This window comes from Aulostomus chinensis, chromosome 2, assembly GCF_037954235.1.
Source record: "Aulostomus chinensis isolate RoL2024-O1b breed Wild chromosome 2, RoL_Achi_v1.0, whole genome shotgun sequence".
Classification (NCBI taxonomy): Eukaryota; Metazoa; Chordata; class Actinopteri; order Syngnathiformes; family Aulostomidae; genus Aulostomus; species Aulostomus chinensis.
In genome coordinates this window covers 23,298,808-23,325,461 of record NC_141321.1, presented here as the reverse complement: position 1 = coordinate 23,325,461, position 26,654 = coordinate 23,298,808, and the positions used below count along the sequence as shown (strand labels likewise).

Genomic DNA, 26,654 nt, shown 5'->3' with positions numbered 1-26,654 from the left:
CCAGTAGTTTGGTGACAAGGTACGTTTCCTTTGTTAAGTTTCCTCTTTGCCTTTTACTCAGATATATCCATTTATCTGTTTCCCCTCACTCAGCTCATTCATGCAGACAGCCAGAGACCCCCAGCAACGTAGATGTCCGATCTATGGACCTGCCCACCTTGGGATACACTCTGATTTACACGTGTCAAGATGGTTTCTATCTGGCGGGAGGATCAGAGCACAGAACCTGTAAGAGTGATGGGAGATGGTCTGGAAAAACCCCGCTCTGCAAAGGTAGACATCTTTAAAAAATGTGCTTGTTGGTCCTGAACTGCAGGTCATAATCCTGCGTTATTAAACCCTCCCTCCATCTTCCTCCAACATTTGAATGTCTGAGCTTCACTGTGTACATTTGTGCAGAGCTCCACACTAGAATGATGTTTCCAAATTCACTGATTAAACTGTAAATGTTCTCTATGCCCTTTAAAACGGATTTTAAGAGGCAGGCCCAACAGAATGATTTGTGACATCACAAAGAGTTTGGGAGTGGAAGATTGAAGCCTCCAGCACACCCTGATATTATTGATAGGATCTTTTAAATCAGTTTTATGCGTATTGTGGATGCGGAGGTATATTTCTACCCCCTAAAAGACAAGAGACATGGAGACAGGTAGTGAATGACCGGGATGAATGAGGTGGGTTTCTGCTCAATCAGGCTGGTGACAAACCTGATGTTCTGCATTGTGGTTCCTTCTTGTCTGTTGAACCACAACAACACGATGAATATCACTGAAATGAATCCATTCAAAAACTATAATTCCACAATTGAATGAATCATTTCCCTGTTTTCTTTTGGTACACACTGAATTGTTTTCACACAGAGACAACTAAACAAAATCATGTGTCATTTCAGTTGGAGTCAAAGTCAATCCTAAAGGCAGGGGAGAGTCAGATGTCCAGAAGAACAAAATACGAGGTATGTAGAATAAACAATTACAACAACGCAGTACATAGACTCGAGATGTGCTATGAATGTACTTCTTGCACTTTCAAGTTTGGCAGCTTGTCTTTACAGCATATCAAAGGTGGCATTATTATGCTATTTTTAAACAGCATGTACAATAAACTGGCCTGTGTCCCAGAGTTATCTATGCAGTAGGTAGGTTGCAGTTCTCCACCTGGACTCTTGTTCCAGAGTGAAAGAATGACAGTGACTAAGCCCAGAGCGCAGGTAGGCTCACACTAAATAAATAATCACATTCAGGTGCAACACCATGCAACATCTTGACATGTGACGTAGAATTTTATAAACAATACATGCATCTGGGATGCAGCCAAAAGAGAGGAACACCACAGAAAAGGGCTTAAATTTTGTGATTTTTTTTTTTTTAAGAACATTGGGCTGCTGATGAATTTGGGTTTACTAATGCTGCAAATAACTAAGAAAATTTGACCAAGACAGCACTATTGCAGTATGAACACAGTCATCCTCAGAAACTGAAAGAACTACTTAACATGCACATAATCCCTTTGGCACTGGGGAATTTACATCAGAGGTCAGAATTCTTCAGTACAGTCCAGTGTTTTGTTAACACTCTGTGTTGTACCTTACATTACAGCTCCAATCTTTTATCCTGACAGCTGCCTGTATTGCAGCACTTAAATGTTAAATCTAACAACTTTGGCCTTGGGGGGAAAAAAATCCATCCTTAATATTTTATTTAATATGGATGGGATTCTCCAACAAACCCATTTTGACAGGACTTGGACATCCAGTGGTAATAGTAGCAGCAGAGGAGCTGCTTAATGTTTTGTGAAAATAATCAAACTTTTAAATTGTTTCTTGTCTTTGTGTCTTCACAGTTCCAGTTGATGTCTTCTCCCAAAACTCGGAGTGGAGAGGTTTCTACGAGTATCTGGGGAAGAGACAGCCTACCACATTTACCGTCACTGGGTTCAATGCGACCAGTGGTAGAGTTAACATCACTTTACTGGAGACCAGTGGCGTGTCAATCAGACTGTCAGGTAAAAACAAGTGTTAGTAGTGACAGTCTAATTCATTAAGTGCTACTGAAATAACCTGCAATGATTTTATTAGAGCTAAAAAAAGAAAAGAAAACAAAGTACAGCTAATAAACCATGACCCCTTTTTTATAGAGTATTATAGAGTAAGAGAAAAACACCCCAAGCCCTCATGAAAGTATAAAAATACTGCAATTCATATTTTCTTATTAAACCTGTTGAAAGTTTAAATAAAATGGCCCTTAGTTGTAACATTGCAGTTTCATTCTCAGCTTCAAATTCGCGGCCTTTTTTATTTAACTGAGATTTGATTGAAATGTACCGTTACTAAAATAAGGGAAAGTTGAATCACACAGTAAGTTAATAGATCCAACATTCAGTCACACTTGTGACATCTATAATTACACATAACTATGATATAATCTTTTTTTGAACATTGATTATGGTTTGGCAAACTGGAGAATACATAGTAACAGTAAATGATATAATACTTATAGCCATTGGTGGGAATTACAATTACAAAGCACTCCAATGCTGTTGCATCTACTTCATCATTGTTCCGGTATGAGTGGCCGTATTATTTACTGGTTCCCATGAGCTCCCATGGCCGCGCCGAGTGTTATGACCCACTTGAACCTTGAAAAATAATGATAATAAATTTCATGTTAGCACCTTTAACAGTCTGAAAAGTACTTGTTACTCACTGAGACAACAACAAGCCAAACAGAGGCAAGAGGAGGTGAAGAGAAAGTTGACAGAGGGTTAGCACAATAAGACAAAAACACAGAAATGTTAATGTCAATATTGTAATGAAATGAAACAATAAGAACAACAGAGAGATAATCACACTAATATAAGACAGGAATGATCAACAAAGAGCAATAGAAACAGAAGAGAGATTCATCACATGAGAGCAAATAAATAAGAGAATAAGACAAATAATAAGACTAAAAAGAAAAAGGTAACACAAGAGGACATCACATAAAAGCAAGTCTATGCAAATGGGTTTTAAGAAGTAATTTAGAATAAAATGAAGTTTTCCAGTGAGCCTTATATCCTCACGTAGGTTCTGCCAAATCCAAGGGGACCTGATGGCAAAATCACGATCATCTTTAGATTTTAGCCTCAACTTCAGAACGAGTCAGAGGGTCGCACGTCAGGATCTAGACTGCAAACTGACTCTTATTGAATCAACATGTGTGTAGCTTGGGGCAAAACCGGATGAGCTTTAACAGTGATTTGTAAAATCTTCAAATCAATTCTAAACTTGGAAAGATGTTAGGATGGTGGTGATGTCATGTTGTCTGTTGAAATCCACTAAGAAGCCTTGCTGCTGGATTCTGAGGAAGTCGAAGACAGAGACTTACTCTTAATGCCAGAAAACAGGGAGTTAGCATGAATGACGTTCTCCAGGTCAGAGTTTGAGAACAGTACTTTAATGGTTTCAGGAGATACACACCCAGTTCGATTTAAGAAAAGGTAGAATGGTAATGAGCAGCAGCAGCTTGTGCTGGCTGCAATGAGGGAGGAAGAGCTGTCAGAATAAGGAGCCACTTCTGTAGTCCTGGCTCACAGGTTCCCTTTGTCAGTCATCAGTAAGTTGCAGAAAACACAAAGACAGAACAGCCATGGGGAAACAATAACATGTTCAGTATGTTGTACGTGAGGTGGATGTGACTGGCAGGGTTAGCTTAACAGATGAGTGAGAGCCTCTGTAGTTCCGCAAGTAACTACTAAAACTCATACACACTTGACAATCAGTAGCTCAGCTTGATCCCAGGATCAGTTACTTTTCTCTGCAGATGGGAGATATTCACTCTCATCATATAAAAGATTTGATCTGTGATGTTTCTGTCATATCAAACAGTTTGTGTGTTGAAACAGTAGTTAACCATGTGGAGACACATTGCTGAAGGATAAATGTCAATCTTTGCTCAGTCACGTGTCAGGTGCTTGGCAAAGGAAAGGAAATATAATATGATAATTCTAAATGTCAAGGTGTCCCATTGTCTGTTTGCCAGTCAACCTGTCTGTCTGTTTGCCCTCCATCCTGTCTCTCTGTTATCAGCATCCCTTGGTACTGTTGGTCCTGTTCAGACATTAGCATGCGTCTGGGGTGATCTGATTACAAGTGGACAGCTATAAGAGCGTCAGATAACACCTGCTACTGAAATGCGTCTACTTAGGAGTCTCGGGTGGCCACTTGTGATCAGATCTCACTCACCGGCTCAGTATGTAAATGAATATATTCATTGTTTCTGCTTTGCTAAGAAAAAATGTGTTGTTGTTTTTACCAGATGGAAGGCAGCAATGCACTTGCTGAAGAGTAGAAGTCAAAACAATACAAACTGTTCCTCAGTGTCTCACAGGCAAATCAAATTTCCCAAGATAATTGATCTCAGTTGGCTTTGTGAATGTTTCAGACTTCAGGTTAATTATAGTATTATGATGTTGCTCTAGTTTGAGTGAGTGCACCATTCCTCCAGTTTAGACCTGTCAATATGGCCCAGATTACATTTGCATACAAACTTATAAAAGAGTCCTTCCATGTACATCCCAGGCCACCCTGAATGGGGTCTGAGCAATTGGCCAAACTCCCTCTGGAAATGGTCATAGAAGCATGGTGATCTCACTTAACACCAGTGGAAATGCAACTGCATTATCAATCCAATATTCGTTGTTTCTTTTTTCAAGAGCTTCCATGTTACGAGACCTCAGGACTCCAAATCAGTACCAAATATTAGTACTTGACTGGAAATACAGGCCACAACCCCTTTTACTGCCTCCTGCATTTTATCTAAATATTTTATTTCAAAAGTCATTATTATTTCTTCTTTTAATGTATTCAGGGATTTTCTGTTTTCAGTAGCTTCCAGGTTATGTGATCTAGGGACTCATATTGTTCAATAATTGTTACAGAAACACCGGCTACAGACCCTCCACTGTTGCTCTGCTATCTGATCCCAGATTCAGATAATGACGTGTCTGCGAACCCTGAGTCCTCATCACTATCTTGTCCTACTCGTCATGACTGAGTTCCCGTATAAAATTGGATCTCATTTGGTTATCAGTGTGGACACTGCAGAGGCAAAATAATACCAATACTAGAGGACATACAATGTGGATTTGAGACCAATTTGACTGTAAATCAAAGAATGGGATGCTTCCTTATTGTGTTTGCCCACTCATGGCTGGACGGCACAGCTCACATGTTAATGCAATTGAACAACAAAGCCTTCACTGTAGCGTCTTGGTGCCAAAACAAACGAGGTGTTAATCTGCTGTTAAAAACTAGGAGGATGCAGTGATAATTATCTTTGCTGTGTCTTTCCAGGTACCTACAAGTCAGAGGAAAACCAGCTGCTGCTGAAGGTCTATCAGGTGAAAGGGCCAACAGAGCATTACTACAGCAAATTCAAGAATGACAACTGGGCTATGGATGGATACGTACGTATATTATTTTTTCAAACAGAATTATATAAAGACAGGAAATTATGATGTCATTAAAGTCTGGTGATAATATTGAATTATTTTACATGACCCAACAATGTTATCATTACATATTACTCTCCTTACCACATTTCGCACCGCGGACTTTCTCTCATGGATGGGCTTTAGACTTGAAACCCAATTAACTCTACCCAATTAACTCTAATTATCATTTTTTTCAAAGTGACACATTCAGTGGTGCACCAATACATGCCTTATATAATAATAATAATAGTAATAATAATGTGTATGAGTATTATCATTATTATTATTATTATTATTATGTAATTCACATCTTTTTCATGGATTATCTCCTGAACAATTTTAAATAGATCATAAGAATATTTGGAAATAACACATTCACTTTCTGGCTGTTAGTTGAACATCAGCATACGCCTCATGCTTGTACCATGATTTATTGTCTGGCTCAGCTTACCGAAATGAGTGGAAACACACACACACACACACACACACGCAGAAAAGCCTCAGAGCAGCATTTCAGATCCGAATGATGACGCTATATATTTTTTTTAGTCACTTCATTTTTTTCAAAAATGGTGGTTAAATGTATTCCAGAGTCTTAGTGTCTGAAATCACACCCTATTTGGCAGGTTTGTCTTCCACCCTGTTATTTCTATTGGTTGTGTTCATGGTATGTGTATACACTACCTTCTGCCAACAATCCCGAAATGCAGTGAATTACACTTTGTAGATGCTAAAATCACCGTGGTGAAACAAAATCCTGATGCACAATGACAGAGATTCAAAAGTGTCTAAAATCTCAATTTACTGCTCACAGTACTGTAAAGTACTGAGCGCCTATGATACATGGAGTAGCGAGGTAAACAAGGCTGGTTTCATACACAGCCTTGTTGTAGCTCTGCTGTTGCCAGGCATCCCACAGAGACTCCAGGAATTTACCGCACTGCCAAACAAATAGTTCACACATGTAACTCCCCATAAAATCCCAAATACAGGGCTCAGATTTTGTTGAATAAATGCAAATTTGTATTGTGCGTTCATTTTTTTCTTCCTGTAGACTATAAAAATATTCAGTCTGGGACATTAGGGCTGAACAATCCATAGAAATATTAACAAAATCACAATATGGCAAGTGCAACAGGTATTATTAGAATAAGATGAAATGTGTCACAGCATACCATTACAAAGGAAGCACTGATGTGCTACAGAAATGCCTCAGCATACAAATCATATCCTGCACATGTGGGGAGTATGGTTGTTGGTATAGACACCAGTGACTACATCACATTTTCATACTATTCCCAAGTGAAAACACTAAAATAGTCATATTGTAGATGCATAGCTTTCACAACAGGATTTTTTTTATTTATTTTTTTTTGCATATAGTTTTAGGCAAGCTACTTTATTAATAAAACCTTTGCTGGCTTGCTCTCCCTGCCTCCCCTTCCAGAAGCTTCCTTCTTCAACTGTTATTAACATTTCCCTGTTTCCCACATTTTGTATTGTAAACTGTTTTCTTGTCTGTAGCAACATCTACTGCACGTCTGTCCGTCCAGGGTGAGGGATCCCTCCTCTGTTGCTCACCCTGAGGTTTCTCAGATTTTTCCCTGTTAAAAGGGTTTTCTATGGAGTTTTTCCTCAGTCGATGTGAGGGTCTAAGGGCAGAGGATGTTGTTATGATGCCATGTGAAGCCCTTTGAGAAAAAATACTCTTTGTGAAAACGGGATCTACAAATAAAATTGTCTTGCCTTGCCTTGCCTTTAATTCTTACAGTGTATTGAAACAAAAACTTTTGTTGGTCATATTTTCACTAAATTAATATCTGGTCCTGTTTGGCTTGTTGACGGGGGTGGGGGGGGGGGGGAGTAGCACGTAATTGGGGGCATTGTAGAAGATAGCAACAAGCAACGTTAAAGGATAAAAATATGCTCATATTTACATAGAGACATAGCCTAGCCATCAGGTTGTGGAACAAAAATAGAAAAAGAAAAGTTTTGCTGAAAATGACCCAGTTATGCTCCTTGGAAGAAATATTTCTACTTGTTGAAAATGAACTTAAAGAGCTGCTTCAGTTTCCAAAACAAGGATCCACTTGAGTTTAAACGAGCTACTTATGATGTATAGAGAGGACCTGACACACAAAGTTTGAATACATTTTTGAGTTGAGAAAATCAATGCACAGCATGAGATCATATTTACATTAGAAGATATTACCAGATTTATACTCATAATACAGTTAACGTTGACCAAGCAAATTGGTAGTTTGACAATGAGTGAGAAATCAACCTGCCTATACAGTGTGTTCTTTATCACACTATAGTCGCTTGTGTGCTGTGTTTTTAGGTTACGGCAGAATCAGACCAGAAAACCTTTGTCTACCAGGGGCACATTCACTCAAAAGATTTTGGCAAGTTCCATCTGACGCGGCAAGGTAGGTGTCAGTACAAGAGCAGCAGCCCCAGACATTGTTGGATATCAGGCTATGAAACAAAAAATGAATTATAACTACTGCGATATTTCTGCTAAATCAATAAACATATTTGAAAGTTTAGTTTTGTGTGGGCAGACATCTATTGAATAAAAATGTAAGAAACATCTATCGCTCGTAGACAAAAGGGTTTATGTTTTGAGATGTTTCTGTTCCTGTATTCTCAGGCCCCGTAACCCTGGCAATGGACCCATCCAACCCTTATACAAACAGTAGCTCTGTGGCAGCAGCCATCTTGGTTCCTTTCTTCGCCCTCATACTGTCTGGATTTGCCTTCTACCTCTACAAGCACAGGTAAGAATTAGATCATCAATGTTTAAATTAAAACCAGCAGAGTGTAATACCGAGAAGTTTGTCTAAACAGCCATTTATCATGTTCAGTAAAAGTTAAAAAAAAAAACTTTGAAATGAAAAAATAAAAAGTTTGAAGATAGGAGTTTCCTGGAGGGAATGATTCTGACACATAACTTTCTGCAGTCATCAGATTAATGTAGTTCAACTGGTGTTGCAGCCTTTTATTGTTTCTGATGCACAAATTTATGCCTTGTAGATCCTAATCTGGAAACTGCGGCACACGGTACACAACAGTTGTTACAGCTTTTTGTTGTCTATTTGCCCTCACCCCCCCCCCCCCCATCACCTGTGGGTTAAGTGTGAAATGAACAGAAGTAGAGCTAGTAAAACACAAACGGTACCATTACGGCACTTTAAAACACAACCTGCTTGTGTCAGGTGAAAGTGTGATGTGTATTAAAGCTGATGGTTGTATGCAGGACATTGTCTGCTGACACAGATGACAATGAGAGACCAAAAGACACCTGGGGGCCTGGCGGCAGGTAAGACTGACACCTGTGATTAACCTGGTTTCTAACAGCAACCAGACCTCCGCCCGCCGCCACATCCTCCGTCAACCTCGTCATCCCTTGTTTTGAGTTTTGAGATTTTTTTTTTAATGCTGTGTAGTATGGCTGCACATTTGCAACATTAGCTGCAATTTTTGTCGCTGAGCTGATTTTTAGCTTTGTAAAGTAAAACTTGTAAACTACAGTGTACAGAAATTAAGAAGAAACATTAATGGTGCAATCAGTGATCAGGAAAAATCACATACACACACACACACACACACACACACACACACATATACTCTCCTGATCAAAATCTTAAGACAAGTTAAAGAATTGTATGAACTTGTTTTTTGCACTGTTGGATCTTAAGAAGGTTCTAAGTAGAGCTTCAAAATGCAAAAAGAAGAAATGGGAACAAGAGACCAAAACTTCTGAGCAGGCAATTTATTGAAAACAACAATTTAACTGAAATAGGTTGTTCAGCAGCTGATCAAAGGTTTAACCACAGCCTTTAAAAGCCAAAGTCTGTGCAAAATTTTGGATTCCATGTCATTTGCTGTCAAGTAATCACACTTTAAAGATCTCTTGATGGCAAAGGCAAAAAAGCTCATTGTCTTTGAACGTGATAGGGTTGTAGAGCTGCATAAACAAGGCCTCTCTGCTGAGGTTGGATGCAGTAAGGCAGTCATTTTGCTTTTCTTAAAAGATCCTGAGGGTTATGGAACAAAAAAATCAAGTGGTAGACCCAAAATAATCTCACCGGCACTGAGCCGGAGGATCCGAATGTCTGTCCGTCAAGACATGGGACGATCCTCATCCCAAATTAAGGCCATTATTGGTGCTGACTGCAGCCCAGTAACCATCAGACAGCATCTGCGAAGGAAGGGCTTCAAAAACAAAAAAAGTCTTCAAAGGCCAGGTCTCCTTCAATGCCACAAAATTGCCTGTTGTGACTTTGCAAGGGAGCACCAAACATGGGACATTCAAAGGTAGAAGAAAGTTTTATTTTCTGACGAGAAAAAATTTAACTTTGATGGTCCTGATGTCTTTCAATGTTACTGGCATGACAAGGAGAGGCCACCTGAGATGATTTTTACGCGGCACAGTGGAGGGGTCATGATCTGGGGTGCTTTTTCCTTCATTGGAACAATGGAGCTCAAGGTTGTGCAGAGGCGTCAAACAGCAGCTGGCTATGTGGAGATGTTGCAGCGGGCATCCCACATGACTGAGGGCTCTCGTCTGTGTGGTAATGACTGGGTTTTTCAGCAGGACAACGCAACAATTCACGATGCCTGTCTGACCCTGATCTAAATCCACTTGAGAACATTTGGGGATGGATGTCAGTGGATGCCCTTCGTGAAGCCATCTTCACCACTTGGCGTAACATTCCCACTAGCCTTTTTGAAACACTTGCACCAAGCATGGCAAAACAAGTTTTTGAAGTGATCAACACTAATGGTGGAGCTACTCATTACTCAGTTTTTGACACTTTAATTTCTGTTTTAGGAGGTTTGGGTTTTTATTTTGAAGCTCTACTTAGAACCTTCTTAAGATCCAACAGTACAAAATGTAAATTCTTGCAATTTTTTTATCTGGTCTTAAGATTTTGATCAGGAGTGTGTGTGTGTGTGTGTGTGTGTATAGTCGTCCTCAAAATTATTCATACCCTTGCTAATTCTTGTGATTTTTTTATTTAGTGATGAAATAAATGCATGTTTTCAAATTTGTGTTTCAGCTTTATGTGACCAACAATTGAAAGAATGACAACAATATAAAATGAAAGAATGAAAATGAAAGGGTATTTTATTAACGGAGTCCAAAAAAATGCCATGTTCAAAATTATTCATACCCTAGTCCATCATCTTTATTTAATAGTCAATGGCATAGCCTTTATTCTTTATGACTGCTTCCAGACGATTCTTGTACGTGTCCACAAGCCTCTTGCACGTCTCCTGTGGGATGTTGGCCCACTCTTCCTTGGCGAATGCCTCAAGCTGGGTCAGGTTGGTTGGCTTCCTCGCCATCACTCTGGTCTTCAAGTGATGCCACAAATTCTCTATGGGATTGAGGTCAGGACTTTGACTTGGCCATTCCAGGACATTGATGTTATTGTCCTTGAACCATTTCTTCACTACCTTGGCAGTGTGTTTAGGATCATTGTCTTGTTGGTACATCCAGTTTTGGCCAAGCTGGAGTTTCACAGCAGATTCCTTGACATTTTCATCAAGTATCCTGATGTAATCCTCCTTTTTCATGGTACCTTGGACCTTGACGAGATTCCTTGTGCCACTGGAAGAGAAACATCCCCATTGCATTATGCTTCCACCACCATACTTGACAGTGGGCATAGTGTTCTTTGGTCTATAGGCTTCTCCTTTCTTCCTCCATACATATTGAGTATCCATGTGGCCAAATAACTCCAGCTTTGTCTCATCAGACCACAGGATGGTTGACCAAAAGCTGGGATCTTGCTTCAGATGACCTCTACAAAAGGCCAGGTGAGCTACCAGAAGTTTTTTCCTGAGCAGTGGCGTCTTCCAAGGTTTACGTCCCTGGAGACCTCCTCTGTGCAAAACTCGCTCAATGGTGGACCGTGACACCTTTGTCCCTGTCTGCTCAAGTGTTTGAATTAGGGCCTTGGTTGTGGTCCGTGGGTTGGTGTTGATCTCTTGGCAGATTTTCCTGGCAAGTTTGGGGGACACCTTACGCTTTCAGCCACGCCCACTGAGGTTTTTGACAGTGTTGACACTCTTGTGCTTGATGATGATGCTCTGGACGGTTGAGACAGGGACACCATACTGCTTGGAAATGGCCTTGTAACCCTTTCCTTCACTGTGGGTACGAACAAGACGCTGAGGTAGGTCCTCACTGAGCTCCTTCTTCTTTACCATGATGACCAGATATTGACAATGACCTGAACACTTTCCCACTATTTATACTCTTCTGGAAAGATGCCTGTTTTCGCTTTAGCATTTGGCCAATAATGTTAAATAAAAGGTTTTATTCCATTGTGACATCTTGAAGGATTTATTGGACAAAAATTACCACATTTGGCACATGTTTGTTGAAATATTGTCAGGGGTATGAATAATTTTGAATTTGGCCTTTTTTGGAACTCCATCAATAAAATAATCCAGAATTTATTTTTTTTTTAATTTTGTATTGTTGTCATTCTTTCAATTGTTGGTCACATAAAGCTACTGTAATACACAAATTTGAAAACATGCATTTATTTCATCACTAAATGAAAAAAATCACAAGAATTAGCAAGGGTATGAATAATTTTGAGGACGACTGTACATATATATATATATATATATATATATATATATATATATATATATATATATATACACACACACACACACACACACACACACATAAAGTAGTGCAGCCCTACTGTGTCAAAACAGCAGTCATGTGAAGCTAGAGGGAGGACATTTTTTCGTCTTTGATCTCATTGTCATCTCTCTGTCAGCATGATACCATCAAGAACAAAAGTATTCAGTGCTGAAAATGGGCCGGTACTCACCGATATGCAGTGCAGGCATTTTTATTTTATACTCTTTGTATTTCCAAGACTTTTTATTGCATTCTGGATGTCTCACAAGCTGCTAAAGTGAGCGATGCATCACAAGTGGGACTTGAGGACACTCACCAAAGTTCCTAAGTCAGACCAATCATTTCTACTGGTCTTGTAGTTGAGTACAGTAGCTGCAGGTGTTTTTGCTTCATCTACAACACATCAGTGCTTGAAAAGGCACAAGTGCTTTTTTCTTCCTTTGTCTGACTCGAGTCATTGTGCCCTTTGGTGCCAGTCTAACATTGTGAGCATCAACTTAGTGACAGGTTTATTTACTCTACAAGATACACACATACGTAATGTATTTTATTATATGGTTCAGTAATTTAGTATAACATAATAGTGTGGCAAAGTGGTTGTTCATTTGAAATAGTGAAGGTTAGTACCGGCACTTCTTTCCACTTTAAGCACTGGTAGTATTTCACCTACTCAACTGCAATATTTGCGGGTTTTCTTGGTGTAGTTTTCTTTAATTGTAATTTAGTGCGGGGTTATGACCTTGATCCTGACTTAACAGTTGTATGCTAAATAGTTGCAGAGGCAAGGCAGCAGAAACACTACACAAAACATTACAGTACAACTTTAAATGTGAGTCTCAAAGGCAAAGTGTGTGTGTGTGTGTGTGTGTGTGCGCACACTGCAGTTTTCTCCTGCTTTGACCTGTATGTCTGTATAGTATTTATTGCACTGTCAAGACAATTATGTGTGCTGTTTTTCATTCTACCAATAAAATTAAAATATTGCACCTACAGCCACAAGCAGAAACTAGTGCAGCGATTTGAACTGCTGCCATGCAGGGAGGTCTTGGTTGTGTGTTGGTGTCTGTGCAGTTTTGTAAAGTAATGGGTTGAGCATGTAGGGTAGGCTTCCTGGCTCCCCAGGGTTGGATTTCTACCAGTGCACACACATTCACACACATACACACTCTTAATGAGGTCAGAGTCAAACAGCATTTCAGCTACAGCACTCCTCCCTGCTAATAGTACCACAGGGTTTAGGGAGTAAGTGATTATATCTAACTGGATTATAGGACCTGATTATCCAAAAATCTAATCTGCAATAAACAGACAAATTAGGAGGAGGTAGTGATATTTCACTGCATATCCGTTTGAATCCCTGCTGTAAGTTTCTTTAAATCCTCTCTCAGGCAGATCGAGTAATAATATATTCTTTTGAACTAAAACCAGTGGTTACCATTTGCAGGATTATGGCCAGTTGTATGTATTCAGGAACACTCACGAAGCAGCGGAACCACTGAGGCAGGCGATAGCTTGAATTCTGCTGACCAGCATGTCTAGAAAGGGCATTCTAAGTTTACAGTTTTGATTTTTGAATTTGTTGAGACGAAAGAGTTAAAGGGAAATGCAGTCATTGTTAATCGATACTGATTGCCTGAAATTATGCATAGTTTGCTCTTCTGCTTGACGTACCATCAATACACCATACAAATCTTATATGTCCTGTTTCTTTGATCCGGTACTTGTAAAATCAGTTATTTATTGGGAAAAAAAAGATGGGAAAAAAACCCAAAAACATGATGTACATGGTTTCTAAACTTGCAATGTTTAAATTGATAGAAACAATCAAATTTATCATTTAAAAGCTACAGTGCATCACATTTTCATATAAGTAAACACCCCTTAGTCCTAATAATGCTCATCGACACCAGGTTCATCTTGCTTCATTTCACAGTAACTGGAGTCATTCTGCTGAGCCGGCGACTTCTGGTTAGCCCTCTACTAGCTTAAATGTGGATGAATAAATTAATCTTGTGTCTATTATAGACTTTCCAAATATTACAAGACCAAATTGATAGTGAAACATGCCATTCCATGGATGTTGTGCAACACTAAACAATTTATCCTTCATTTTACAGCTGAAACAGTTTTATAGGCTACAACAAAGTCTATGATGTAATCTTCTGCACTAAAGCTTTAACTTCATATAAATACTGCAATTTTGCAGTCAGTTGAAATCCTTTCACTTAAAGCTGAATTAGATGATGTTTGAAATCCTTGGGAGTCAAAAGTCTCCAAAACAAATTTACAGGCAAACTAAAAATCCAGCAGACACTGAGCAATATAAGCATCCCGCAATATAAGCATCCCACTGGAGGCAGGTTTCTGGCCAGCTGACAAATGTAAACCATTATTGACTGGCCTTTTCACTGTGCTTTAATTCATCTGCTCCTGAGAAAAATATGTGGATCCTTAGCTTGCTGCTCCCTTCACCAGTCTCTGGAGTACATGGCATAATATATAGCATAAATATTAGGATGTTTGCAAATACACTGAGCTCAGTGTCTCATGAGTGCATGTTATGTGTTTTGAAGGCTTGCATGTTTGGTTGTGATTTGCAGTGCATGTCATTTTGCAAACATATCTGGCACTGACCCAATCATGTTCTCCTTCTGCAGGACGCGTCCCAAGGTCCAGTTCAATGGCTACGTCGGCCATGAAAGCACCAATGGTCAAGCCTCATTTGAAAACCCAATGTACGACACCAACATGAAGCCCACTGAGGCTAAGGCGGTGCGGTTCGACACCACACTCAATACGGTCTGCACTGTGGTATAGTCCAACATACCCACCACTATCTAAAGAGTGGTGAAGTCCGACCTCGCTGTCTGCAGTGTGGTTAAACCAACGGGACAAATGAACAAAATCATGATTTGGACTTTGAGCAGTCTGTGTTGTGACATCTGGTCTTCTGCACAGTACTGCAGTTCTGCTCCACTTCCTGCCTGAACTACCATGTCACTCCAATTGTTTGAAAGAGCAGAAACAGTTGAAAACAGTACACAAGGTAGCCGACAGGTACGCAGGCAGGTGGTACAACTAGTCAAACCAGAGCAACAGTTCGATAGAACAGTGCTCGTCCAGTGTCAGCTGACCAATCTCAACATGGACAGGGCTTGGTATGACCCTCTTAATATCTTCCCAATTACATGATATGGGTTCACTCCACCCTAATCCCATATCCCCATGCCAAATTTGCACAGTGGTATAGGCTTACTAACTCTCCTGCTGCAGGCCAGACATGGGTTTGACCGATATGAGGTCCTACCCTCAGGGGAAGCACATAGACTAGTCCACCCTTTCACCCCTCTAAAAATCAAGTAGTAATTGGAAAGTTCATATTTGTCAAAACAAAACCTTTATTGGTGCTGGACCAAAAAGCTCCCGCTGGACATCACGCTGGACTTGACAGGACTGGACTCTTTACATAACCGCAGCTTGTTTAGGTGGAATCTGACTCTGAATGTACACTGCTGAGAAGTAGCAGTGACAAGTTCAGTCAGATCAATTACTTTAAAGCTCAGCTCGTTCTGGACACCGGTGTTCTATTCATACAGTGGTAGGCTAATGCTGGACAGCCCAGGGTCAAGTGACAGTGTTTGGGTTAACCTGCTTGGCATACTGAATGGTTAACATAACAGGACATCACAAAATAAGATTGTCTTGACATTAAGCCACTTACTGTAATGCCTTTTATGACTATGTCTACCCATGGTATTTGGCACTGTATTAAACCACAACAAGCATTTGACATTTTCCCTAATGGAGGGACATTTTGATTAGTTAATGATATGTTTTGGGCATTTTTAAATATACCATAGAGGCACTAAAATGATCCTATATACGATATTCTACCCTATAGCACCAGGCAGACTTGTGCTTAACCATCAGACTTTGTGATGCTGGGCTGGTGCACACAATTCACTGCTTTCCAGAAGCCCGTCTTACACAATCAAGCAGTCAGACAACTGACTCCTGTTCTTGGACTAGCCAGGATTCTGTGCGTGGTGGCTGAACAAGGGGAGGCCTGGAGGCAATAAGCTGTCAGGATCATCGGCTGCTGCAATCAGCTGTGGCCAAATCCAGGAAATGTCTTCATGTCTCTGGTCAGGAATACTACCCGAGTGATGACTGCTATCTTTTCTATCGTATACTCTCCAGCCACAAAACCAGAAGCAGATGAACCAATTATCAGACTGGTAGAAATTAGACAGACGGACACACACGAATGGACAGAGGGACACCTCTGTTAGTCTGCTGGAAAAGAGAGACAAGGACAGGTTGCTGGTTGTTGGGAACAGAGGCAAATTATCTCTCATTGTCTCTACTGGCATTTTTCTTCAGTGAAGATATTGATGAACAGACTCTTATGTTCAAAGCCCAGTGGCCCCATGGGACTTCCCAAACCACTGCTGCTGGGGACCCCAAAATATAAACTTTATATAAACTCGCACAAATTTTGCACTAGTGTGTTTTTCTGACTGGGTAATGGAAAAAAAGACTAATTTTTGGGTCTGAAATGGGTTTGAAAAATGAGTCATTAAGAAAAGAGAATTTTATTCAAAACTTCTATCTTTAAAAAGATGACAAATGACTAAATACAGGGTTACAGAGTGTTTGTATATACACATTTATATTTCACACTCCCTGTTAGCAGAAAGTGTGACCACATGCTATAACGTTGTTTATTTTGTTGCCATGACAAAATGCTAGCCAACCAGAAAGTTGGGATCAGTTTACCTGTGGACCTCTGGCCTTCAAGTGTGTCATAATGGCACCATGTTCTCCCATCAGTAGAACAGTGGCTGTTTCTGAAAACTCATACTGAAGACTATTACTACAACAATACAGTACAGTGTAGTAATCTTATTTACTGGTATCAAACCCTTCTCCTGTGTAACTGTACTCTGTTGGTCTACTATGAAGTACACCATGTGATTCTTTACACTAAGAAAAAATAGAATCACAGTATGAACTCACTGTCGGTTACTTGTAGTAGTAGACAGTGTAAGCTATCAGAAACATTGTGCGACTGTTTCTCTGTCTTTAAAAAGATGTGTTGTGAATCCCCCAACCACGCATCACATTCTCATGCATTAACCCATTTTGCACATCTTGATGCACTTTCTCTTATTTCAACACACCTTTTTAAAGAGTGATCTGTTTGAGACTTGGTCATTCAAGGGAAAGGACAAACAGACATGAAGACAACATGCACATTTATAATTTTTTGACCCCTGAGCCCTACATTGTTTGAGAAATACCTCGTTTGCTGTAAGTGATGCTTAGTGATGATGCTGGAACCTCACTGCAACAAATACACAAGCTTAGCAGGTGCAACCTTGTGTTCACTGGTATTTTACACCAAAACGTTGTACTAATAGTGTGTTCATGAGCAAGTGGGAAGTGGAAAAGTTTACACCTCTGAGGTTTGGAGAACACTGTCCAACTTTTAAAAGGAAAGTACTCAAATTAGCTGCGTTTTCATCACAGGAACTTCACCCAAGAACCTGGAACTTGCAGAGGAACCCTGTTTGTTTCAACCACTGTAACTAAGGTCTAAATTTAGTGCCTGGGCCATTGATTTACACCCAGGAAAGTCCCTGCTCCAGAGGTAGTACTTTCACAATGGCCCAGGAACTTTGGGGGCTGGGCTATGTGTTGAAGAATTCTGACTAGTCGAGTACTTGCAGCTTCTCTACATGTCATCATTTGCATATTCTTCCAAGAACATCAGGCCAATGGAAATGCAGATGACAATGAGTCACAGAATCCTTATAGTGCTACGCAAGCAAATAGCTATCCTCTCCTCCGATAGCGCCAGGATGTAGTTTTGAATTCCCTCAACATGGTAGTATTTGTGGGAATAGGTGAGAAATATTATTGCTCTGAGCCTCAATAAGATGAGTCATTTTTAATTTATGTCATAGCGCAGGTGATTGTAATGTGAAATGACACTTCACAGTTTACTTTCATCAATTTCACTGTAACTAATTTAATTGTAGCCTTCTGACTAACCAAAATAACTTTCAAACAGATCAAAATGCAAGGACACTCCACGAAAATAAGCTCTTGGGTCTGCAGTCAAGAGAAGAAGAGCAAGAAAGAGCCGGAGCTCCCAATGTCCTGGGTGTGTCCGGGTCAGAAGGTCAGCGCTGGAGACACATTTCAGCATTTCAGCTGATATTTATTTGCAGGGTAATTCACACAAAAATCACCAGACATCAGGAATAAATGAATATTTCAAAGCACAAATGTGGAAAATACCATGCAAATGACCTACGTTCATCTGAAATTTAAGACTCTATAATGCAGATGGTTAAAGTATGGAAACATGCTTCAATCAGATGGTGAAATGGTCACAGTCACTTCTTGAATAGCTCCCCAAATGTAAACTAAGTCACATGACCCCTAAATGAGTGCATGTGGATGGTGGCTGCAGCAGCCTAGCTAGACATGAAGGCTTACTGGACAATGTTTAGACTAATATATAGAGGGTATCCTGTCACATTTATCTCAAAATGTAGACAATCACTTTTCTCTATTCTCACTGTGGCACATCCTAAACAAACACAACACAATCAGTTTATCCAAAGCCTATCCATGGGTGAGGTGTCATATTTTCCACATTTATGCTTTTGAATCTACAAATTAAACCCAGATGCCACGAAGTGTAGTGTATCGTTCACATGAATTACTCTGTCCTTAAAACTCACGTAAACTCACGATCACAACACTGAAGAAGACCGAAACAATGAAAAAGTGCAGATCCTTCAGGGGTGACTATGTTGCATGAACACACGAGAACAACCTAGAGTTTGACGGATTCCAGAACATTCAACGATTTGAAATCACTTGCTAAGCTTGTTATTTCTGGCAGTGTACTCTCAAAATATTTTTATTTTTTGAAAGATGCTGCATTTGGTTCAGATCACCGATGTAACTGCTTTCGATGTGTCCTTCAGTGTCTTCAGGCCTGTTTCCTGTTTGTTTCACCTTCCATGCACATCGCATTCGGTTTACATTTCAGGCATTTGTTTTGACCTACATGATTTATATTGACCTCGTGAATTTTACATTATGTTACCAATTTTTTTCTCCATAATTCATTCTCAGTGATCATCATGTAGTGGCAAACAATACATCACAAATCATGTATTCATACATACAATATTAAGTGGTGAGTGGAGTTAAGAGTCAGAAAATAATCTGATGCGCGGGTTTTATCCATGAAACATGTTACAATACAAAGTTACACCAAATTCATTCAGAAAATAGATTTCCTCCACAATTCAAATGTGAAAGAAAACAAACATCTGGCATGAGAAGGTTGCAGATTCATTTTAGAATATTGGGGGGGGGGGGGATCATCAGGGTCTGTCTACAAAAACAATTTATTCCAGAATTGCCTGTTCTAAATGAAGTGACTTAGAACGAGCACACTTCCACCAACATGAGGCCCTGAATCCAAAGATCCCCAGACCTGTTGTGCTGTTGTATGGAACGAGTTGAAAGATGCTGCAAGACAGAATACACATGTTCACATCTCACCGCGCTGAATCAACAAGACATCTGTAAACAACAAATATCTCCTCACACTATAGCGAGCGTTATTTCTTTTTATTGCTGGAGTGCACCCAGTGACTCCAGTTAATTGATCTAATTAAATCATTCGAGATTTTCTATGGAGTCAAGAGAGCATAAAAGAGTCTTAAAATAAGAGGCTGCAAGGTTTCCACAGGCGTAATAAAAGGTCTTATTTTTAACTCTTAATGACAGAACGCTGCAGAACTCCTAGCGTGCCTGAACGGGCACACTGAGACTCCACTTTTGTCCCCTGTTTATTCTGCCATGTAAAGTTAGGAGCTACAGAGTTTAGATTTCTGAGCTTGTTGCGCAGTCACAACGTGAGCCAAATGAAAAGTGAAGATTTGCGCAGAACCTTGAAGGTTGCTGCACATGCGTATGCCATAATAAAGTCTCCAGCCTACAGCAGAAATCTAAAGTTCCTGCGATGTCTCGGGAAGCTCACATGGATGCCAAATGAGCTCCATGTTATGCCTGAACAGAAAACCTTGTAGACTTAGATTTCCCCCCCCACCCAATTAATAGCTGTGCAGGAGCAAGTGACAAAAGTGTCTGTTTGCAGTCACAATTTAAACAAGTTCTATTCCTTCATGGTAGGTTCGGCCTCAGATCAGCTGTGGCTTACGCCAGTGTAGTGTAAATCTATATTGATATCAGGGACATGTATGAGAGAAACTATTTTGCTGTAATACTGTATTTCATTTCCCTCACTTTAGTACCTGGACTGGAAAGCATGACTCAAAATCATGAAAAAAAGATGTACTGAGTCATGGAGGAAGTGCACACAGGGTTTTACTGAGGACACAGTCCTGGGTGGTAAAAGTGCAGGATTTTTGCTAAAAAAAAAAAGAAGTATTGCATATTTATTTAATATATTACAGATGCATATTCTTTTATACAGTAGAATTCAGCAAGCAAGTGATTAATAAAGGATTACTCTACTCGACCAGTGGGAAGAGAATTCTTCTGATTAAAGGCATGTGATGGGTCAACCTAGACCCAGTGAAGTTCGTGTCATTCTCTCGTACTTTATTATTTATTTGTGCACATGGAAACACACTTCCTTTTTTGGGGTGAAACCGAGCACAGATTCCTAAGTAGTTCATTCAACTGGAAGTATATTTCATGCCTGCACGTTGTCTCTGGTGCAACAATGTCCCATGATTGGTGGTGGTGACAGTTTCACGATTGGGGTGGTGACTTTGCAGCAGGAGACAGATGCTCGAGTCCCATTTGAGTCCTGCTTAGCACGGAGCGTCACAACTGTGGCCTGACCAACTTCCTAGAACCTTAAACTAATGGTTTTTTTGTGCCTAAGAAATAATTTGGGCATCACTATGTTGGCACGTTATAAAATATTATTTTACAATAGTAACTTTCATTTTAAGGCACTGTTGTCAATGAATAATGACTAAATAGTTTCAGAAACTATTCAACAATCTTAACCGCTACTTATGGTGTAACATTATTTAACCTTTTCATGTCCTCAGCATGAAAGATACTTGCAAATAAAATCCGTTTGTGTGAAATTGATGCTGAGTGTCAGGAAATGTATCGCCAGCCATGATCAAGGTTACTGAGCTGACAGTCCTCAACCATGACAATACTTGTCACTTGTCAAAGTTTAAGTATGACACAACTTTTTGTTAAAAAAAAAAAAATCAAAGTCCTTACTGCAAGACTTCTTTTGAACACCAAAGGTCACTGGATAGGTTCACACAATATGATTCACTCAGTACACTTTCTCACATGACACAACTGTGCTAAGAATTTGGATACTTTTCTCCTTATTACTTGTTTCTTACAGTTTGTGTAGGTTGCACATTTCCGTATTTGTCCTTCATTTGGCATCGTCAGCGGTCCTCACTGTATGAAACAACTGGCTACAAGTAAAAATAAATAACCCAGTAAATGTTTTTAAAGAAAGCTTGAGCTGAGACTTTTCTCAGTTCCATATTTGTCTCACACTTTCTCTAAAGTGTTTGTCAGCAGTCCTCATTGAAACAAAGGGGCCCAGGATGCTGTAGGCTTAAAAAAAAACAACACTAGCTGGATTTATAAATGCCACACATTGCAAGTGAATGTCACAGAGGGGGAGATGTGCCATTTTCCACCAGGTATTAAACAGAATTACATTAAATGCAAATATAACATGTTATAAATTGCATCAGGATGGGAGTTTGTTTAAAATATGTTCAAATACCACATGGAGTAATGTCACTTTACATTTCTGAATTTGTACTGTAGGAAAAACCAGTGGAACAAACCATCGGAGGCCACATCAGACTGTGAGGCAGTGCACACTTTGTAGATGCTGCATCTCTCTCTCTCACTCTCTCTCTCTCTCACTCACACACACACACACACACACACTTACACATTTACACCCGACTAAAAATGGGCTGCTTTTTTTCCCACTGTACTAGAATCTAATTGTCCAGCATTGCCCTAAATATGACAGAACTTCTTAATAATTTAGTCTGGACAAACTTCTCATGCCAGATGTCCAGCGTTAGAGCTTGGAAGAAAATCTGCAACCTGGTGTGTCTAAAGCGAGCGTGAGTTTGACTGCAGCCCTGCTTCGCTCATCAGCACAAACCATGAATAATTTGATTTTGGCACATGGCAGCTTGTAGATTGGGACACCACACATGTGAGCACTACATTCACACATTGCATTAACAGGATGCTTTCTCAGCAACTCTTATTAACATGCAGAAAATGGTTGTTTGTTGCTTGTAAATGTGTGCTGGCAAATATTGTTTCGACAAATGCCACAGAGATGAGTTTATAAATGGCAGACCTATATCAGGAGGTTGTTATCGCCATCCATGTTTTTAGTAAAATCTTCGCCACCATCATCATCCTCATCTCTGTCACCTCTCACCATCATCTTGTGCTGCTGAACTTGAAGTAGGTGCAAAAGATAACATTTTTGTACAGAAATCTATTTTTTATGGAGAATTTGTAAAAAAAAAAATATAGAAAAAGAAAGAAAGAAATTATTAAACATGCTGTACTTTTTATGATTAATGATGTGGGTACAACAGAATCTTGTTCATTAAAGTAAATGTTTTTACTGTTATACGCCATGTAAAGATCTAGGGTTCAAGCCGAGAATCAAATATCAAAATGTCATATGATCTCTTTTGTCCATTTCTGTTGCTTTTACACAGGAACAAAAAAGCTTGTGGAAGCCAGGGTAAATCTTCCTCGGTTCATACTTTAAAACGCTTTGATCACAGGAAAGGAGATATCTTTTCCAACTCCACCACAGCTTTGCAACGGTGGAGGATGTCTTTCTTTTGAACACCAAAACTGTTGAGTCTACGCCTGACGATGGAAAACACCCAGCCTGTTATGTTGTAATAGGAAGAGAATCATCCGAGTTCATTCCTGACATTAAAACATCAGGTTTAGAGATATTTTTTAATTAATTATATGCCTCAGAGTTCCAGGATGAGTTGACAATGAAAATTCCTTCAGAGAAAAAAGCCAACTTTGTTTGAAATATGTTTATTTGCTTTCCTCCTCAGAGCCAGACAAGAAGATCCTCCTCTCCTCTGTGCATGCTGTAGGGAGCTGAGACCCTCAGAGATCAGCTGACTGTTTGTTAGCTTTGTGCAATAAATGGTAGCGATACGAAGTGCTAGCACACCTTTGTCAAAAGCCATCAAACATAATGTTTAGGATTTTGTTCTGTGCAGACGTACCCCCCCCCCCCCCCAATTCATGATTTAAAGTAGTAGTCGCTCTTTAAGTTGTTAACAAATATTTTGTTTTGTTAGCTGAAGTAACAATGCAACTTTTTAGGTGCTGCTTAATCACTGCGGCAGGTGAGGAAAGTAGTTGCGCTTACGCGTCTGAGGATTTACAGTGTTGCAGTAATGTTTCATTTTTTCCAAGCAAATGTTATACAAATGTAAGCAAAGAAAGAAAGATCGACAACATTTTGTAGAAAAGTGTAGCTAAGGGTTTTTGACTGAGGTATGCTAGCACTGCCATTCATTGAGACAATTTAACCGGCATTCAGCTGGTCTCTGTGAGCCTGAGCTTGCTACTGCATGCACAGAGGACAGAAAGGTACATATTCTCTTATCTGGCTCTGGTAAAAATGGCAAATACGTGTGTATCACAAGAAGTTGGCAGGCTCCTTTAAAAGATGGTGTTCCTGTGTAATAGCAGCTGTGTGTGGCTGATCCTAACAGCTGGGTGAGAGATGGCAGTTTCCACAGGTGCAAAAGATTTTTTGATGACTTCACCTCATTGGCCCAAAATATCATGTCTGTCTAAACAAGGAGAAGTCAGAGGGACTGAATCTGGGTCCTCCTTGTCGAGACATTCTGGTTTCAGAGTGGAAAACCGAAATGTGGTAAATTTAGGCTCTAGCAGCAGCATTAGCAAATCTGCAACAGTTTTGGAGGCTCCTATCATGACTGGTAATTATGATTGGTACTCTCAAGTTATGAATTTCAAGGATGATTACTGCTGTTTTTGTGTCCTCCCATAATAAATTGCAGGAGAGAAATGACATGGAGTGTTATAAAGTGATACAACAGCTACTGTGTGTGAATGCAGCCTCATAACCTGTTGTTAAAGAGACTCACAGTTTATCTATCAGCTACTTTGAGAACAATATTTGAGAATAAATTTTTTATACAAGTCCTCCTTTGTAACGCTGTTTGTAAACTGCTCTTGTGATTTGTGAACTTTACCTCGCAGTATGATTTTTGTTTGGTTGGTTATTTTAAATTACAGCACAGACACAGGCAGCATGGTGCCCTGTGCCGTTTGTATACGTGATGGATTCACAGCGGTAACGTCCTGGGTTCAAATCTGACTATCCCAGCAGAGGCCCCTCTGTATGGGATTTGCATGATTGCATTAGTTTCTTGCAGGTGCTCCAGTTTCCTTCCACACTACAAAATCATTCAGACCAGATTAATTACGAACCGTAAATTACCTGCTGGGAGTATGTTTTTCTCTGTCCAGGTATGTGAGCCCTGTGACCGACTGCTCAGACCCCACGCACAATAGTCCCAGCTTCTTACAACAATGAATCGACAATGGATGAAGACAAAACCCTTTTTCTATTCACCTGATGGACAAATTGCTCCATTTAGATTTACATTCAACACAGCGTGCATATGAATAATTTCTAAGAGCAGCACTCTAATCTTGACATTAGTAAAGGATAATTCATGACCAAGTGTGCCTTCAAGAACTTTTTGTTTGCCTTTGGATTATATGTCATGAATAAGTCATGACTTTGATAATGATAACACCCTATGTTGGAGGTCAATTACCATGCACTGGATGAACTTGACTGGTTTATTCATTGCATCCGTGAGTGCCGCTATGTAGACACTGTCGATCACTAACTTCCTACTGTTTTTTGTTTGTTTTTTTTAAGCAGCAATAAGGCCACATTAAAACAGATTCATTATTTTTATGGTATCGGAAATGAAAACGATTTTTTTTTTTTTTTAGTATATAACCACGGTAACACTTGTTCAGAAACATTGGGAGCAACTGAGAAACTGAATATGGTAAAGAGAAGCACAACCAGTCAGCTGCAGCGTATGGTTTGGTTGGAAGCATGAGCCAGAATGCTAACATGTAGTGGGTGAAACGTTGTTTTTACAGCACCTTACAAAACAAAGGCTGCAAGCTGGTTTACAGTAGATTTCAGGATCAAACATTTTAAGACCAAAGTAAGAGATGAGTGAAATAGGACGCTAGGAGCAAGACGTCAAAGTCAGAGGAGGGATAAAAGCAAATAAAAGAAAAATTAAATAAAACGGATACAACAAATTAACCCCCAAGAAGTAAAACAAATGCTGGCATTGATAAAAGCAGTGTTTGACAGGACCGAGCAGGCACTCAGCTGATATTTGGTTGATGTTTATGTCAGGTGACCAAAATTCAATGTCAGTTCTACAACAGTTTGATATAGAATAGTGATACGTTGTTGTTGTTGTTGTTGTTGTGTTCAGCCTTCCAAAATCCATCCTTGTCAAATGTCTTCTTCCAGTGGATCAGAATTTATTTTAGTGGAATATATCCATTTCATGCCAGGGTTGCCATGAAAAACACAGCATCTCCGGTTTTAATATTTCAGTCACTGTCGACTTCATGTAGCCTCAATAAAGTCTTTGACAGTACATGCAGAAAATGTACTGCAGCATTATCACATGTTAAAAATGTACATAACCCATCCAGTCAGTTCATCACTTCTTCAATGCTTCCAAGCTGCCTGAGTAACCTCATTTAAAAACAAATAGTCAATATTAAAAAAAGAAAAGAAAGGTCAGGGCCCTGAGAGTGACATTCAAAAGAATCACTTTTTGTAGACTGATGGGCTGCAGAAAACAAAATAAACAAACAGCTCAGATACCTGACTTACAAGAAAAGCTCGTCTAATCTTAAGTAACTAAACTAGAGGGATTCGGGGTGGATTCGAGGGGAACACCCCAGGGTGGCTTTTTTCAAAACAAACTATGAAAGGAAAAGGTTAAAATGAGCAACTTTAATTTGGAAAAATAACCAACGCAGAAAATTGGAAAATTATCACTGATCATATAAATTACTAAAATGACATGTTTCTGCAGGGTCGCCAGGGGAAATATGTTGGCGCTGACTGTCTCATTGTGGCATTTTGTTCATTCAGGAGGTTAGTTTATCACTCAGGTGTTCGTGTGACTGGAATAGAAATACCACCCAAACCACTGGGTAAGCTCTTCATCAGCCAGACTGAAAATGTATCAAAAAGGTCTTCAAACCTCACAGCTACACAAGTAAATTGTTCCGACCCACGTTGTCACTTCCTACTTTCGTGTGGTCACATTTACGATGCCCACTAGGTGGCCGGGACACTGAA

At 39.7% G+C, this 26,654-nt stretch overlaps 1 protein-coding gene across 2 annotated transcripts in view; it reads left to right on the top strand.

Moving 5' to 3' along the window:
• LOC147269485 (CUB and sushi domain-containing protein 1-like) overlaps positions 1–24,431 on the top strand; it is a 406,566-nt gene extending 382,135 nt beyond the window's left edge. The window contains exons 68-75 of one of the 2 annotated variants that reach the window (XM_086185692.1): positions 94–273; positions 893–955; positions 1,843–2,004; positions 5,336–5,448; positions 7,817–7,904; positions 8,129–8,255; positions 8,735–8,797; positions 14,806–24,431. In XM_086185692.1, the coding sequence (XP_086041818.1) occupies positions 94–273; positions 893–955; positions 1,843–2,004; positions 5,336–5,448; positions 7,817–7,904; positions 8,129–8,255; positions 8,735–8,797; positions 14,806–14,965 (956 nt within the window). In that variant the 3' untranslated portion in view covers positions 14,966–24,431. The remainder of the gene's footprint in view (positions 1–93; positions 274–892; positions 956–1,842; positions 2,005–5,335; positions 5,449–7,816; positions 7,905–8,128; positions 8,256–8,734; positions 8,798–14,805) is intronic. The other variant, XM_086185701.1, reaches the window with a different exon arrangement.
• The last annotated feature ends 2,223 nt before the right edge of the window (positions 24,432–26,654 follow it).